The following is an 18,314-nucleotide window of genomic DNA, read 5'->3' as shown; positions in this document are numbered from 1 at the left end:
TAAAATACATGCATCATTTCCAAGTCTTTTTTCCCCTATGCTGCTTTCTAATAAGATATAAAAAATGGGGTGGAGTAGTTTCTAGTTCTATTTACTTCCGTTCTAGATGTGGCATCTCTTGTAATAATAAAGACAGTCCCAGTCAGTTCTGGCACATCTTATCCAATGTGCTGCAAGTGCGACCAAATCCTCACCCTATTCTATGCCAGCAAGAGAAATAAAATGGCACCAGCACATGTGTTTTTAGATTAGAAGGAAGCGTGTCAGCTAGGTTTTGTTTGCACGTTTTATTTATTTAGAATTTAAAGAGGGTTTGTGTACTAGAACTGGTATTGAGGATTGTTGGTTGCCAGGCCTTACTGTTTGTGATGCTTTGAATTGTGTTCTGAAGGATTACTGAAATGAAGGAGCAGAGTCTAAAGATAACAAAGTGCTGGCTGTGAGCCCTATTTTATTGCACCCATGGTGTTGTGGAGGACTAGAGGGACAGTGAGCTGATTTCTGTGGTGCTGAAATACCATAGAAGTTGCATTAACCTGGTCAAAGCTGGTTGTCTTGAGGGTGCTTGTATCAATGGATACTATCTTTTGGACCCCACCTTGGAAGATAGCAGAAGATTGATAAAGCGCAGAAATGATTTTTCATCAAGAAGTCAAAGTGGTTGATGGAAAACTGTTAAGTTTTTGATAAAATGGCCAGAGAAACATGGCAGAAAAAAACTTTTGTTAGAGATATCATAGCAGAATGTAAGCTATTTTGAGCAAAGCTGCATTTTGCAATTGACTGATGGATGATTTTTGTCAATGCCAATGTATTCAAGTGGTGTTTAAATAGTTTTGGAATTGCGCCCAAGATGGTTGTTGTTGTTGTTGGTATTAAATAAAGTACAGTATATTGTTGACAAGGCTGTTCTTATAAGCATTTTTGACTGAAATGGTAAAAAAGTTATAAGATATCTGTAATCTAGAGACCACTTGGACCTCATCCAGTAACTAGGTAGTACATTGAAGAAAATGGTATATTGATATGGGAGAAGCAAAGATGATATACAAGGATAAAAAGAAATAGAGAGATATAGTGAATGGTTGATATAAATTAGATTTAGCACTATTTCCTTTCCTCTTTTCTTTTTTTTCCATATCTCATACTTTAAATTCATTTGGCTTACTGTTTCTTACTCCTTTATCCTAAAAAAGAATGGTGTGATTCTTATTTTTCACGTAAATAGAAAAAAAGAATGATAGTTCCCTTGTTTAAATTGAATTGAGTGATTGTATGTGATCTCTGTTAACCAATTAAACTTTTTCCATTTCCTGGGAGAGAAAATAATAACTTCCCGATGAACTTGTAAACGATAAAATAAAATCAGATTAAAATGCATTCTTAAATTCCATCTGTGGTGCAGTTGAAGAAATGTATTATTAATTGAAACGTCTGTCATCACATGTGTTACTTCTAGTTCCTGTTTATTGAACTAAGCCATTTAAAATTATGACTTAAGAAATGGACTTCTTTCACAACAAATGCCAATATAACTAGAGTTTAGGACATGAGTGTAGGCTAAATTACATGTAATGTTAATAAAGAATGTTAAAAGCTCAAGTCATCATTGGAAGGAAGAGTAATATATACAAAGCTAAGGACATTTCTAGTCTCACTTCCATCGTGATCAACCATTATTTAATGTCATGTAATGAATGTAGCTGATAGCAATTGCAATGATTGTTTCTGTCTTTAAAGATGAACAGGTAGCTTTAAAGAAGAAACTAAAAGAAACTTTGGAAGCAGAGTCCAGATACCACCAGCGGCAGGTAATTGATACAGTGAAAAGATGCTTAGAAAAAAGACAAAACAGTTATCAAGTAAAGATAAAAAAAATAAAACATGTTTACTATATCCACTATTGCTTGTAAGAAAAATGCTTATATTTATATTTCTTTCTCTACTGCAGAGATGACGAACCTAGGGCACGCATGCCACAGGTGGCACATGGAGCCATTTGTCAGGGCACGCGAAGCATTGTTCTGTCAGCTAACGTCAGCCTTTTTTTGAGGCCATTTTTCGTCCTCCCCAGGCTCCAAAGGCTTTATAGGAGCCTGGAGAGGGCGAAAACAGACTCCCCCGGAGGTCCTCTGGAAGCTTCAAGAGCTTCCCTGAAGGCTCTGGAGTGCAAAAAACCGCCCTATGGGCAAACCAGAAGTTCAAGAATGGACTTCCGGTTTGCTCGTAGGGCCTGTTTTAGCCCTCTGGAGCCTTCAGGGGCCTTCCGGAGGCTTCCCTGAAGGCTCTGGAAGGTAAAAAAAACCAACCTTACGAGCAAACAGGAGGGCCTCAGGGGGTGGGGGAGGCTGTTTACACCCTCCCCAGGCTCCTATAAAGCCTCTGGAGCCTGGGGAGGGCAAAAAAAGCACCCAAAAATGGGGGTGGGGAGCACAGGTCATGCGTGCTGGGTTCGCACATTGCATTGTAGGTGTAACACGCCCAGCACAATCCCCCGAGCCAAAAAAGGTTCACCATCACTGCTCTACTGCATGCTGTTAAATAGAATAGATGCTTCCATTTAACTTGCATTTACTGTATTTTTCAGCGTATAAGACGCACCTTTTTTCATCAAAAAGAGGCTGAAAATCTGGCTGCGTCTTATACACTGAATAGAGCATTTTTTTGCCTCCTGAAGCCCCGCCCCTCCACCAAAATGGTTGTGCATAGCCTTATGGAGGCTTTCAGAGAGCTCCTGTGGGCTGGGGAGGGCAGAAATGAGCAAAGAACGGGCCGTTTTTTCCCCAGCCCCCAGCAGCACTCTATAAGCCTCAAAAAAGGGGCCCCTTTTTGTGAAAAACTGGCCTTTTCTCCTCGTTATTTGGTGGGCCACCTCCCTCCCAGGAGCACTCTGCACTCCCCCCAAGACTATTTATGCCTTTTTTTAAAAACAGGCCTGTTTTTTTCAAAAACGGGCCGTTTTCGCAAGGTTTTATTATTTTGTGGGTGAAATTAATTACATAATATAGGATCGCTTGTAATGTATTTGGTTTTAACATTCTTCTTAATGTATAATGTTTGAATTCACCAAAATACCTTGATATAGATGACATCATCAGACAACTTGACTCCAGCAGCAGATCATCTCCATAGTCACAGAACTTCAACCGCTGAGCCTAGTGAAACTTCTCCCAGTGTGTCCAGTGGTCGAACTGAACAGTTCTCTAGTTTCAGTTCTCCTGATTTGCCGGCTGCTATCCGAACAGCATTTGTCTTAGGGGTAAGAATGGATTTCTGAGCATTGTTCTATATGTTTTTTTAAAAATTATTCATGGAATGCCTTTCCTTGGCAGTTTCTAAGAGATTGGTTTATGACAGGGGTGTCAAACACAAGGCCCGCAGGCCAGATCCGCCCCCAGCCTAGAAATATCAAAGGACTGGCCCACAGTGCCTCTGTCAGACAAAACGGGGGGCCTCTGCACGGCCCGTTTTTGGCTGTCAGAGTGCTGTAGGAGGCGTATGTCCCATCTCCTCCCCCGGGCCCGCCTGCCGGCCCGTGGAAAAAAGCTACAATGCTGATCTGGCCCTTGAAGAAATCCAATGTGACACCCCTGGTTTATGGGATGTCACCTGGAGTTGCGTTGGTATACTTTTAAGGCAAATCAAATGAATCCACTTCGGGCCATACTTTTCATGGGTACTAATTTAGTTACAGTTAAAGGATGTGCAGAAAAAGAAAAACGTAATTAACTGCTCCTGATATTGTTCCTACCAGTGGAAGGGAATGGGCCAGGTCCTTGTGCATCCACACTGCATCACTCCCAAGCCTTCTTTAAATGTCTCTCAATCTTGTGAAGATTGAGAGACATTTAAAGAAGGCTTGGGAGTGACAAAAACTGGAGGAAAATGAAGAGAAAATCCTATTACATTAGCAAACTTTTACTTGTTTCAGGTGGATTTCATTCATTGTTCATTTCATTCACTATGCTTGTCAAAAATAATCTCCAACTTGATTTTATTATAAATGGTCAAGATGTAAGTTACTAAATGTATGTAACTTTTCAAACCATCTCCCCCCCCCACCTACCTCCCTCCCTCTCTCTCTCTTGTATACATATATATACACACACATCAAAAACCACTCCACATTGATTGTACACTATTGTGAATTCTTTATTTATTTTGTGCCATAAAGTTCCTGTACCTATACAGGTTATTCAGATACATAAAAATGATAGATAGAGATACAGATCTCTAGGTAGTCTTCAACTTACAACCACAATTGGGACCAGCCATAACTTTTTTCAGTGCCATTATAACTTTGAGTGGTTGCTAAACAAATGGATGTAAGTCAAGGACTGCCTGTATATTCAAAACACACAATAATTATATACTGAATTTATTTAACTTCTTCCTTTTTTATGTAAGTGTATGTCTACTTATTGATGAAAGTAAAGGGGTAACGAAAATAACCAGTGTTCTTCTTTTAGGAAGCAACACCAATAGAACATCCTTTCAGTGCTGTGAAACGTGAACAACAGAAAAAATGGCTTGAAGAGCTTGATAAGCAAAAGGAAGCAGACAAGTTGCGAAAAATGGAAGAAAAATGTAATTTTTTGAAGGTAGACATGGTTATAAAGGCCACTTTAAGGAAAAATGGAAGCTCTAATAAAAATATTTATCCAGCTGTTTTCTTAGAAAACAGAATTATAGCAACCGAAGTACAAAACTTGCATGTTCAAATTGCCTAGTGAAAATAAGGATTGCAGTTAGCAAAGAAAATTTGAACCCTGGCTACTCAGTTCAACAACCCTCAAAATAAATGGTCCAGTGAAATCTACAAATGATTCTCAACAATTTGTCAATATATCAAACATCCCTGAACTCAAAACAATCCTTGCTTGGCGTGAAGGATGCCTTTAATATATTTTGGTGGCATTTTTGAGATGTAATTTTATATTGTCCAGAAATTCAATCCTAATTCCCTTGCTCCTTGGTTCAACAAAGTCTGCCTTACAGCTAATCAGATGTATTGGAGTATCCACAACCTTTAAGCTACCTAATGAACTTACTTTATATGCGTCCTGTAGCAAGACTATATAGCCCTATGGAAAAAGAGAAAAGTGGAAATATAAAAGGCTGTTTGGAAGAAATTGGCACAATCCATATGAAAAGTCCCAGTGTTTTAGTGGCATGTTATCAAACAGTTCCCCTAGATTGAGTGTTTAGTCCCATTCAAGATGGGATGCATATTTCTATGGCCCTGTTTAATATCCACTCTAGAGATTCAGATCTCTTGCCCGTAATCTCAGAGCATCATCCTGACTGGCATCCCGCCACCATTTCAGAGACCTCCCAAGTTTAGGGAACAATTGATAAGTGAAAGTTCCCAGTGGCACTTCTGAAATCTGATTTAGATTTGTGGGGTCTTGGCTTGGTCTTCCTGTTTATCTATATTGATAAATTCTTGCAGGTGTCTAAAGAACAGGGCTGATCCCTCCTAATAGGCCAACATTTAAGAAAGTTTATAAACTTCAGTCTAAACTGCTAAGCACCCTGTTCTGTGCTTCTGTTGTGCCCCTAATACTTTTGTTCGAGGTTCATAAAAGAAAATGTGGACATATATTTAAATATTATTTTCTTTGTATTTCTTTAGGGTGAAGAGCATGACAAATGGACAATACATTTTGATTCTTTCAAGAATCATATGAATTCGTTTACACAATATCCTTTAAATACAACATATCAAAAGACTCCTGAGACCATGCAGCTCTCCCACGACAATACAGCTTGTTCATCTTCAGCTTTGTCTTGTCTCACACCTACAGAAATGGAAATTCCAGGAAAAGCAATTGGAAACTATATTTCGGAGTCAAATCAAAAAGCCAGGTGACTGCTTAAACTTTTCCTTCCAGGTTCCAACCTGGCATAATTAGCATAACCTATATAACTGTTCTTTCAATAAATTAATTTTACTTGTACTTGCAACTCTATGTGCATAAATGTAGAATATCTTTTTTTCTTGAGATTTGTCTCAACAAATATATACTTCTTAGAGAATAAAGCTACTTGTGTGAAGAGCCGAGGTGGCGCAGTGGTTAAATGCAGCACTGCAGGCTACTTCAGCTGACTGCAGTTCTGCAGTTCAGCTGTTCAAATCTCACCGGCTCAGGGTTGACTCAGCCTTCCATCCTTCCGAGGTGGGTAAAATGAGGACCCGGATTGTTGGGGGCAATATGCTGACTCTGTAAACCGCTTAGAGAAGGCTGAAAGCCCTATGAAGCGGTATATAAGTCTAACTGCTATTGTTATTAAATAATTTTCAATATAATATCTAGTCTCCTGAAATGTCCACAGGACCTTTTTACAATACTTTTGAATGTTAGTGTATTAAGGGGGTTGCAAGTAGCTGATAAATCCAAGCATTTCATTGTATTTTCCATCTTCTCTTGGAGAAAATTCAAACTGGGAAAGGAAATTAGAAGTTTATTTTTCTCCACTCAGAGCTGGCTGCAATTTGTTAAGGTAACAAGGACTATAGAATTGAATTTTCTGATTGAAGCAAGTATATAGTCTCCTCTGAAAAGTCTAGGAAACTTGAAATCAGTAAGGTAAATTTGTGAGGGGAAAAATATAGGCAGGTTTTTTTTTCCCAGAACTGCTTTTTTCAGTGAATGTAGTTTTATTTTTGCTAACCTTATCTCTGTTTCTTTGTCTGTTGATTTCTAACAATTTTATGTACATCTAGGCCTCCTATAATTTAATTCAGATCTCTTAGTCCCCTAGTTAAAAGTGAAAAAGTGACCCTGGAATATATTGAAAGGGGGGGGGGGTGTAGGAGGATGGAAGATTCTAGGAAAAGATGTGGTGATTTATGACAAAGAGCTACAGTTCGTTTAATTACATGTCTTTCCAAACTCCCCTCTGCTGATAGTTTCCTCCGTTCAATGACTGCTCTTCTGGATCCTGCTCAGATTGAGGAACGAGGAAGACGACGCCAAAAACAATTAGAACATCAGGTAAAATTATTACAATGTTGCCCTTCTGGTTTATTGATCTATGTTTCTCCATAAGTAGAGAAAGCATTAGCATTGGATTTTTAAAAAACCACAAATGGAACAAGTAATGTGAACTGTGCCAATAGAATGAAGTTTAGCATGTGATTAGGACCATGAGACAGCTTTTCTCAACCCAAATCTAATTATTTTTAAATAAGTTTATTTATGACAGATACATTTCCAATCTCTTATCTGTATCATTTCTTCTTTGAATTTTTAAGGGAGCCAGATGGTATCAGTTTTTATAATTTTAAAAATGGAGGTACATTTTGAAACCTATGACTTCATAATCTTTTTGTTGTTTATTTGTGAACCACCACGTGACCCTTTTCTCATGCATCCATTTAAAGCAGAAATTGTCCTAAACAAAACGATGGTAACTGTTGTCAGCAGTAGAAAACACCCTCTTCCAGTTGTTGCTCTTGACTTCCTTTTTGAGAAACCCCTTCTAAGCTTGCTTGAATTGGAGAAGCCTTCCAATTGAATGCAACAATTTTTGACTCCCAGTAGCTTTACTGTATATGTTTTCAGGAGTAGGCTTCAAAAATTTCAGCAATGGGTTCTCTGCCCGGTTGCTGGGTGGGTGCGGCCAGGGTGGGTGTGGCCATCGGCACCACGGTGGTGGGGTATTTTCACCTTCCCCAGGCTCCGGAGGCTTTCCTTGAGCCTCTGGGAGGGCAAAAACTGCCTCCTTTGGGCTCCAGAGTCCAGAAACAAGCCCTTCTGGAACTTCCAGGAGGCCTGTTTTTCCCCCTCCCCAAGCCTCTGCCCGGACCCTGCACTTACCTCGCATCCAAAACAGGGTGCATGGAGACTCCTGGGAGGGGTGGGATAGACGGGGCCAGCCGGGGGGGGGGGGGTTGGAGGTTTTACGAACTGGCCATAATGTTACCTATGGGTTCTCCCGAACCTGGGCAAACCGTAGCAGCCCACCCCTGTATGTTTTTTCTGTATATGCTGTATGTTAAACCAGTTATACCAAAGACCGATACAAAGTTTTAATGACTCGGAGTCAAAAAAAAAGAAAGAAACCTAAGCAAAACAAATTATGAAGATAGGAAGATAGAAGCTTTTAATGTAGATTAAAACATGTTATAAATTTGGTTTTCTAGAAAGCTATAATGGCTCAAGTGGAAGAAAAGCGAAAAAAGAAACAGATAGAAGAGGAACAAAGAAGACTGGAAGAACAAGAAGAAGAGCGCCGGCTTGCTAGAGAACATGAACTGATGAAGAAACAGTTTGAAGATGACCTGCTAAAGCAGAAACAAAAAGAGGTAAACATTCACATGTTCCATGGCAATAAACTACCAATCCACACCAGCCTCAAATAAGTGGCGCAGGTGGTTAGAGTGCTGTACTGCAGCCACTTCAGCTGACTGTTATCTGCAGTTCGGCTGTTCAAATCTCACCGGTTCAGAGTTGACTCAGCCTTCCATCCTTCCGAGGTGGGTAAAATGAAGACCCAGACTGGGGGCGATATGCTGACTCTGTAAACTACTTAGAGAGGGCTGAAAGCCCTATGAAGCGGTATATAAGTCTAACTGCTATTGCTAACTGTTAAGTGAGCAATAGCAGTTTCAGCCCTCTCTAAGCGGTTTACAGAGTCAGCATATTGCCCCCAACAACAATCCGGGTCCTCATTTTACCCACCTTGGAAGGATGGAAGGCTGAGTCAACCCTGAGCCGGTGAGATTTGAACAGCCGAACTGCAGAACTGCAGTCAGCTGAAGTAGCCTGCAGTGCTGCATTTAACCACTGCGCCACCTCGGCTCTTTGGTGCAGATGAGAGCTCTCTGTTTATTAAAAAGCATAATGAAGGGAAGGGTTCTGTTTCAATGGCTTTATAGCTATGAAGATACTTTACGATAAAGTCTAGTGAAATTGTAAGGATTGGGGAGATTTTAAAAAATTATTAAGAAATCCCCATAAGATTGGGCAAAAACAGTATATTTATGCCTGCCTGTCAGGTTTCTATTTAAGCTGGGTTTATTTACCCTCAGACTGAAGAAATATCAAAGATTAGCTGAAATTGAAAAATGTCCACTTAAGCCTTACTCAAGCAACAAGATATCTCTGAATTTTTCATTTTTGGTTTTGCCCCCGTTTGCTTCTTCACTGAGGGCTGAAATCTAGCAAGGCCAGAATTTAGCCCAAACAAAACTTAGCAAAAAAATCTGCAACATTCAAGGCTTAAAAATAGATGACAAAAATCCATTACTACTAATGGTCAAGAGAAAGAGATGCAGGATGTGAACCCTGGTACTGACTAATTAATACGGCTAGATTTCTAGATTTTGTAGGTGATGTTTTGTATTGTAAAAACATCTTCCATATTGTAATAAAAACAACTTACCTCTTCCTTGAATCTTCTGTTGCTAAGCTCATGATGTGTATGTGCATTCATAGAGAGGGGTTTATTGCCATGCCCAAGATAATGCTCTGATATATTTATTTCACTTAGTTTCTCAGTTCTGTCTGTCCCTTTGTCACTTCTGATTGTTATTTACCTTCTGCCTCCCTTGGCAGCATTGCGTTAGAAACATCTTAAAAAATACTTTCTCTCTTTCAGATACTCATACAGATTTCTCCTTTGAAAATCTTACAATATTCAAAAAAAACATACAGTGTTTTAAACAGGCTTAGTATTTATTTTTACAGTACTCTTGCTGAGTATCTATACCTCTTTTATCCTATTAGGAAATCATGACCCTTAAAACAAAAGAGTTGTATCAAACAATGCAGAGAGCTCAGGAATTTGCTCAAAGATTAAAGCAAGAGCAGCGGATTAAAAATTTGACTCAGAAAGGACATGACACTTCAAAACTGCAGAAGAACCTTGGTGGTGGTTAGTATCATACTTAAAAATAACATAGGGCTGAATTAAAATACATTTCTATGTTCCTTGATGTGGGAAACGTCTTTAGAATACATATTAAAAGATTTCCCAACAGCAGATTTTTGAAAATGTTTTGGAAAACACTGTGAATACAGTATCTTACTTATGCTGTATTTTAACTAAATTTAAATGCATGTAACCAGAATATTAAGTTTTTTTCAATATAGCACCCCCTCACTTTTTCTCCTCAATTTTTTTCTTTTTAGAATATACTTTTGTATATTTTTATTGAATTCTTTTATTTTACACACATGCTGTTTTGGGGTTTTTTTAAATGCTGATTTCTTGTAATATGTACTGTGTTTCCCTGAAAATAAGAGCTAACCTAGCCTTTTTAAAGCATGCTCCTAATATAAACTCTACCCCAAAAATAATTATAATCCTAATATAACCTCTATCCCCAAAATAATTAAGGTCATAATCCAGGGGTTTGTGTGGGTGGGCATGGCAGCACTGCAACGGCGAAGGTACTGGCTGCACTGCACAGGCCATGGGAAAGCCAAGAGTCAATGAGCTGGCTGGCGGCCACATGGGGCTCGTCTTTGTGCAGCGGCAGCAGGCGGAGGCAGAGTCATGGGTTGGAAGCGATCCCAACATGTCGCACAGGCTACCGACAAGCCAAGAGGCATGACACATCGGGATCGTCTGCCTTTCCCCCCCTGCTTCTGCCTCTACCTGCTGCCAATGCGTGAAGACAAGCTCCCACAGCCACCTGCCCGCTCCATCCCACTGTCCCTTGGCTTGTCTGCGGCCCGCAGTGTACCTCTGCCTGTGCCTTGCCCCCGCACCTCTGCCTGTGTCTGCTGCCAGTGCCACTGCATGAAGATGAGCCTCTCACGGACGGACGGTCACTCTATCCCACCAACTATCAGCTTTCCAGTGGCCTGTGGAGTGCGTCCGGTTGCTGTGCAACCCCATATTGCACCAACCAACGGGCTAGTGGGCTGCTGCTATTGCCAGACAGCGTCTGGCCCCATGTACTTGCTGCCTCTGATCACCCTGATATCGTGTTTTCCCGAAAATAAACCTTAATGCGGTTTTTTTGGAGAGAGACAAAAAAATAAGACGAGGTCTTATTTTCAGTGAAACGGGGTACACCTATATTGGCCCATCTTTTTCGTTTGAAGAAACAGATATTGGGCTGATATTTTCATAAGTATGCATGTTAGTTAATGCCCATGCACATATATAATTTCCTTCTTCCTACTCCTCCACCTGCCTTACTAAGTAGCATTTATGTTAAAAGTGTTAACAAAAACAATGGTTTGAATTTAGCATTAAACTGATGTTAAGAAATATAGAGTTGGAGTATTCTTTGACTTTTTTTCTCTTTAGGCGATGCAACAAAGGAGAATGATTACACTGACTTGAATGGGATTTTAGAGACTCCTGATGATCAGAAGCACTGTTTTTCAGAGACTAACAATGAAATAAAGGAGAGAAAGAAAACTAATTTCTCTCCTCAGAAAGACACAGCTGTGCAGACAGGTACGTTAATTCATTATGCAACTTTTTCTTTACGTATTTCTCCAGACTATATTGCCTTTGGCAGACTCTTGTTCAGGGCATTACCCATATCCTTTTGCTAAGTGTAGCAGACTCACACATTACTGGGACACTTTTGCAGATTTTGTAGCTAACAAAATATTTTGCATTTGTTCGGGGCTGGACTGTCTGCTGAAATGATCTGAGAAATGTTCGAGAGAGCATCTGGAATTTTTTCAAGTTTGTAGAACCAGAGGAAGTAGATAGGGTTCCCTTAGCATGAGCCCTTCCTGCTCTGGATTGGATTTGTGCCCCACCTGTCTCCTTTGGGGCAGTTGGATAAAGGGTGACGGCTGAAACTTTTTTGTGATAGGCTTTTTTCCCCCAAAAGTGGGAAGGTACCCCCTGCCATTAAAGCAGTTGTGTAACCAACCCCTCTGAAGGAGCCATCTGTGGATACCTTGCACACACTCCTCCTCCCCCCTTCTCCTCAATTACAATGGCTCCTAGAGAAAACCTGTACTCTTTTCAGCTTGAATTCATACGTAGGCCAGATGACCCTGTGCGAATGGATGGAAAATTACTCTTTCATAAAATGTATCAGAAGAATCATAAAAGACTTGAAGTCAATGACTCTTACTGCAAGGCCAAATAAAAACCATGAATAATAAAAGAGCTAAATCACTGTGTGTCAGAGCGATCTGAATGTTCAAGGAAGTAAGCCCACGCTCCGGACAAATTGTAAAAGACAAGGTAAGGTAGATCCTGTTGTAACTAGGCAGGGATAATCACACTTGTCATGAACACAGAATGTAAGGGATCTTAGCGCATGTTGTGATGTTTTAAAATCTCACAAGCCTTTATTTGTTTCTTTCAATGAATAAACAGTCAAAATAGAATGAGACAAAGCAGTGTACAGACAATTAAAAGTACATCACAGAATGCATTAGAAAAACCAACTGTGAGGGAACTAATCAAAACAAAACATCATGTCATGTGCAATAATATATCACAATGTGAAATACAGAATAATAATTTGTTTTTTTCTCCTGGAAGGAAATGTTGCTTTGCCAGTTCTATAAGGGAAACTCTGTTAGACTAGATTTATTACCAATATAATGTAACTCTCACTACAGTATCATATTGGAGCTGATTTCCATTGGATTTAGTGGTCATATACTCACTTTGGATGAGATCACTTTAAGAATTTGAATAAACATTCCCAGTTTTATTTATTTTTTTACTAATGCTGATTTTTTTTTTCTTAGCTGGTATTCAGAGTAAAAAGTTTAAAAGAAGTGTTAATTATTATGATGGTGTTTGAGTAAACATATTGAAGGAATTATTTAAACTTTCTTTCTTTTTTTTGCTAGAGTTTGCAATCACTGATTTTCCCACCGATTCTGAAATTTCCCCTACGCCAGCTGGGGAAGGAAGAATGGACTGTGCCTCTCCAGATGTTGCTGTAGAATATATAATGGACCTCAGCAATAAAAGAAGCAAGAAAGAAGCACAATATCTAGATAAAAGGATTTCAGAAAAAGAGAATATTATCAGCTGTTGCAGTCGCTATGAACAGTGTTCCCCAAAGCAGAAACATCCCAAGGCAGTGGGGAAAAATGGGAAAAAGATGGACTGGAACATAAACAAACCTTGCAAAAAATACATTCCGGCCTCTGAGAAATATCCCAGACTCCAGCAAAAGCAGAGGGAAGAAAAGAAAGCACACCGACAAATGGCACTGCTTCAGTTGGTTGAAAGAAACAGCCCTGGTAATCTTTGCAAGAAAAAAAGTGTTTCTCCAGATAGAGCCCTCTCGCCTCACCAGGAAGATGAGATCAAAAGTAAAGTAAGTGCCTTCAAAATGTGAGGTTGGCCTAATCATAAACCATTGTTTCAGACAAGTATAAATACTTGCAGCAGTGGTGAAGTAGAATAGAACAGAACAGAATAGAATCTATTATCATTTTAAATGTACACTAATTGGCATACTTTAAAATGAAATTTTGTTGCATACAACTCTCAGAAGTCACCACCTCCAATATACACTACATAAACATGATTAAATAAATACAAAATTATGCATATACCCACATATATTATATGACATGGAGAAACAACACAGACTAGTTTGAATGTATACATGTACATGGCGAGATAAACAAATCTTGCAAGTTTACCAGACAGGTGGCATAGGAAACAAAGCTGTTACAGAATCCGATAGACCTGCTAGAAATACTTTGAAACCTCCTTCCAGAGGGCAGCAACAGAAACAGACCGTGAAATGGATGTGTAGGGTCTCTGACAATGCTTTGAGCTCTAAGCATATAGTCCTTATGAGCAGTATCCTGAATAACAGGAAGTGAGCTTCCTATAATCATCTTGGCTGTCCTTACCACTCTCTGTATAGACATTCTGTCTGAGGCATTGCTACCAATTGACTGTTACACACTGAGAAATGGAGAGTAATTGAAAACACCACAAAATCAGCTATAAATAATTGGATTACATTTTTGAGAAGAACAAATTAATAGAGCCAGTTTGGTGCCATAGTTAAGGCGGCAGCTAAAAGGACTGTGAATTCTTGTTCTGCCTCAGGTATGAAAGCTAGCTAGATGACTTTTGGCTAGTCACACTCCCTCAGCCCAACCAATCCTATTGGGCTGCTGTTGTGGGGAAAATAGGAAGAGAAAGGATATTATATATGTTGATGTACCTATGGAGTAATGAAGGCTGGATAAAAACTCTAATTAAAAAATGCAAATTCCTCCAACTCAACCTCAGAAGTATTTTTAAGAATTATTTATGTTGCTGTGCAGTGCTAAGTATGCTACTGGTGCTACACTACACCAATACCTCTTCTTCTTCGTCCTCTCCTTCCTGTTCTCATATATGAAACTACAGTGATTAAAAGAAGAAAAAAGAGCCATATATTAGTATAATAAAATTATTCAATTTATCCAATCCAGAACACATAGAAATGCATTGTTGCATTTTCTTATTTTTACAATCATCATCATATATATATATGTTTACTCTCTGGAAACAAATACTGTGAGGGTAAGACATCCCTAAAACCCCTTGGTGCGAGTGTTCTGTTAAGATGCAGCCTGTTGTGCCTTAAAATGATTTCTACTGTACTGCCATAAAATGGCTTCTACTGTGCAGCACAGTGGAGTTGCCATGGTGATGACTTCACAGTACTCCACAAGGGTGCTCCCTCTGGTAAGGGAGAAAATTCAACATTAGAAATTACGTTTGGTCCAGACATTTTCCCCCTATAAATAAATACGGGGCAGTGCCAGGTTATCGGCTAATACACTTTTAAAGCATTGATAGAGGGATAAATCTTGAAGGTGTTAACATCAGGAATATTTTTCCCCATGTATGGTCAGTAGAGCCAGGGTTGTTAATACACACTTCATTTTCTGTTGAATTTAATTGATGTTAAATTGATGTTGAGATATGTTTTTTATGTTTCTTGAAATTTGGACCCATTGATTTTCTAAAGTTGGATATTTGAATTTCTCGTTCCACATTTCAAACATATTACCAATGTTTACCTTCATCACATTTTTTATTTTGAATAAAATTGTATTACTGATTTCACTTCAAATACAGTGTCTCAGAGAGAGATTTTAGAATTCCAAGTATCTCTGAAACTGCTAAAGTATCTAGATTATATTGTTTGATCAATATATATTTTCATTATATGTATAGCCAAGCCAATAATTTAGCTAATTTATTTATACTCAGCATAGTCTGAAATCTTTAAAATGAGCATTATCCATAAACTGGTGTAAGGTATTTATCTCTTGTTTGGCCCCAAACTTCCAATAAAACAGTTTATCCTCTGTCTTCAAATTAGGTTCAGATCAAATTTCTCATGTGGATTTAGATTAAAAGTTAGCCACTTAATTTAATAGTCAAAGTTAGTTTAATTTAACTCACCAAATATACCTGGCAGCTTTCAAAGCTTGAAAAGACAATCTCAGTTGTCTCTGTTGTGACAAATTTCCTTCTAATCATCCCAAAGTGGATAATGTTGGAGAAAAAAACATTCTCATAGGCTGTAAAATAAAGATCTAGTTTTAAAGTGGAAAATGTGAAAATATAAAGCATCAGCATCATGGGACAATTTAGGCGAAGAAATTTGAGCATCTTTATTTGGTCTTAGAATTTTCATTATTATTTATTTATATAAATTGAATTAATATTGGAATCCTTCTAAAGCTCTGCATCAGTCTAGAGCAGACCTGTCAGTGGCGGTCCTCGGGCCGAATACATCACGCACAGGCCACACCCACCCCAGCTCTGCAAAGGCAAAAAAACATCACGATCCGGCCCGTGATGAGATCAAGTTTGACACCCATGGTCTAGAGGTACAGATGGGCCATGGGTAAACCACCATTGTCCGTTCAAACCTGCTCTGAATGAGTGGTAATTATGACCGGTACTCAGAGTTCTAGCCATCACAGTGTCTCACAGTCATATGGTTGTCATTTGCAACCTTATTTTCCAATTTCTGGCAAGCAAGCTCAATGGGGAAGTCAGCAGGAGGTTGCAAATGACAGTTACGTGACATCTTGCTTAACAATTACTTTCTTAACAATGGCAGCCAGGATTGTTGTTTGCTAAGCAGTGCAGTCACATGACATCTTTATTTACAACTGTGTCATTTAGTGACAGCAATTACAGTCCCCGGTACCATCATTAACTACTGTACTACCTATAGAGACCTGGTTTGTCCCAGACTCCAAGAATACATTTAGTATAAATAAATGTGAATTTATTCATCTCCTTGCCTGCAGCATAGCTATTAGCAGAGTGCTAAAAATAAGGGTAAGAACAAATATAACAAGTAGATCAATTTCAGAAGGTAAAATAAGGGTTCATTATAAAATACAGTGTGATGGAAAATAACTTTCTTTGTTTTGGTCTTATTTTAGGAAGAACAATTCTCAAAAAAAATATTTGACCAAAGGTTGGTATTAGCATGTCTTTCGCTATTGGTTTTGTGTCTGTGTTTACATATAATCAAGTGCTTAAATTTTATGACATTGTATTTAAAAGTAAAATTAGCATAAATTCCCAAGTTTTGGCTATTCCTGTTAGGGGAAAAAATTGCACTGAGAAATCAAATGTACATGAGTTTGTTATATCAAATATCAAACAACTTCATCTTCACTCATAGCTCTTTTGGATTACCCATAAACAAAATAAAGACTATTCGTGTGGAAGATCTGCATTTTCAAGATTGCATTTAAATATAAGCAGAAATTAATAGTAGATTAATAAAATGAAGAAAGCTCTGGTTGAGATTATTTTCTGCAGCTTTATTGTTCGTTTTAAACAGATCTGACTCTCCACCTGTTCCAGCAGTTAAAAACAGATTACAGCAACAACTAAAGACCTCTGATTTCCCAGTTCATAACAGCAAAAATGGAAGCCCAAAGAGTATTTCTACAGATCAGCATCGGAATGAAAGGCCTCTTCCAACTGCTGAAGCTGAAAGGCCGCCTTCATCTCATTTTGTTCCTTATGTGCGAACAAATGAAATATATTACCTTGATCCAGATGCACCCTTGACTAGGCCCTCCACGCATGAGCCACAATACCAAGAGCTGAACGGTATTGCAGTAAAGAGTTCAAGAAATGCTTATGGTTATTGAATAAAGTTTTTAATGTACTTCTTTGTTCTACAGTGCTGTTTTAATTCAGTACTGAACAAAATGAAATATTTGTTTAAGAGAAAATTATTAATTTTAAACCTATCAATCTAAACATAAATATATTTATTTGTAATCAAATGTTGAAAGAGAAAATTTATCCATGGGGTCACTAACAGTTAACCACATAGATCTCATGTTGAGCCCTGGTGGCACAATGGTTAAATTCAGTATTGCAGGCTAACTCTGCCCACTGCCAGGAGTTCAGTCCTGACTGGCTCAAGGTTAACTCAGCCTTCAATCTTTCTGAAGTCAGTAAAATGAGGACCCAGATTGTCGGGGGCAATATGTGGACTCTGTAAATCTGTTAGTCCTGTAAAGCACTGTGAGGTGGTATATAAGTCTGTGCTATTGTTATTGCTGTTCTATCAGTACATGTAGAATACTGCTTCTGTGAAACTTTTTTTGAGATTGGCTAAAAGTAAACTAAATTCTTTAGAAGGCTATATATACATTCTCTTTCCACACAAATTTCAAGCTATATTATAATTTATTCATGCACAATATTAAAAAATGACACTAACTGTTTACAGTACAATTAATTGTATCTATATTTATCTTTAGATACTTACCATAAACCACGGCAGATTTTTAGCTCTGATCACATAAGGGATCCTCTTTTTAATCCTAATATGGTGAGAGACAGGCAGCAAGCCATACTCAAAGGACTTTCAGAGCTGCGAGAGGTAATAATTGACTTCAGTGTAGTAAACTTGCTGTTGACTTTTTCATAAAGTCCACTGATATCGCATTGTTTACCATTGATCATTTTTGTTGAATTTTTCACTCTTAAGATTGCAATGTTTCCAACTTGTAAAAAAAAAAGGATAATTTGTTTTCATTAATTGGTTATTATAATATGTTTACATGTAATGTGCTTCTACATAATTCATATATGCTGCTTCTGATTAACTTTTCTAAAGCTTTCACAAAACTATGAGATTTAGACTCAGGCAAATTGGGAGGAAAATTGCTTCTACTACTGGACATAACAGAACTGTTCCTTTTATTTATAATCATGTTTCTACTTCTCAAACTGCAGAAATTATTCATAGCTGAGAGAAGATTGAATTCCATCGCATATTTACTAAGAGACAGACACTATATTCACAACCATTCTTCTATGATTAGTGAGGTTGAATATTTAAAATTGATCTCCATTTGTTG

At 38.3% G+C, this 18,314-nt stretch overlaps 2 protein-coding genes and 1 long non-coding RNA gene across 4 annotated transcripts in view; 1 reads left to right on the top strand and 2 right to left on the bottom strand.

Annotated features, from left to right (window-relative positions):
* Positions 1-18,314, top strand: part of CCDC66 (coiled-coil domain containing 66) — a 31,543-nt gene that overhangs the window by 10,908 nt on the left and 2,321 nt on the right. The window contains exons 7-18 of the mRNA XM_087709040.1: positions 1,741-1,811; positions 3,086-3,259; positions 4,470-4,601; positions 5,636-5,868; positions 6,914-6,998; positions 8,150-8,311; positions 9,735-9,882; positions 11,269-11,421; positions 12,792-13,267; positions 16,368-16,402; positions 16,775-17,049; positions 17,712-17,833. Coding sequence (XP_087565166.1) covers positions 1,741-1,811; positions 3,086-3,259; positions 4,470-4,601; positions 5,636-5,868; positions 6,914-6,998; positions 8,150-8,311; positions 9,735-9,882; positions 11,269-11,421; positions 12,792-13,267; positions 16,368-16,402; positions 16,775-17,049; positions 17,712-17,833 — 2,066 coding nt within the window. The remainder of the gene's footprint in view (positions 1-1,740; positions 1,812-3,085; positions 3,260-4,469; positions 4,602-5,635; positions 5,869-6,913; positions 6,999-8,149; positions 8,312-9,734; positions 9,883-11,268; positions 11,422-12,791; positions 13,268-16,367; positions 16,403-16,774; positions 17,050-17,711; positions 17,834-18,314) is intronic.
* Positions 12,251-16,360, bottom strand: LOC148047990 (uncharacterized). The gene is made up of 2 exons (XR_015695893.1): positions 15,370-16,360; positions 12,251-14,640 (listed from the first exon to the last, which is right to left on the bottom strand). It is a non-coding gene; the product is annotated as an uncharacterized LOC148047990 (long non-coding RNA).
* Positions 17,828-18,314, bottom strand: part of TASOR (transcription activation suppressor) — a 63,604-nt gene continuing 63,117 nt past the window's right edge. For both annotated transcript variants that reach the window (XR_015695891.1, XR_015695892.1), the window contains exon 26: positions 17,828-17,957. The gene's annotated coding sequence lies outside the window, so the exon portion shown is untranslated. The remainder of the gene's footprint in view (positions 17,958-18,314) is intronic.

This window comes from Thamnophis sirtalis, unplaced genomic scaffold (assembly GCF_051295495.1).
Source record: "Thamnophis sirtalis isolate CommonGarterSnake01/CBP01778 unplaced genomic scaffold, rThaSir2_p1.2 scaffold_3, whole genome shotgun sequence".
In the NCBI taxonomy this organism is placed as follows: domain Eukaryota; kingdom Metazoa; phylum Chordata; class Lepidosauria; order Squamata; family Natricidae; genus Thamnophis; species Thamnophis sirtalis.
Note: the sequence above shows the minus strand (reverse complement) of the source record. Positions and strands in the feature narration are given on the sequence as shown.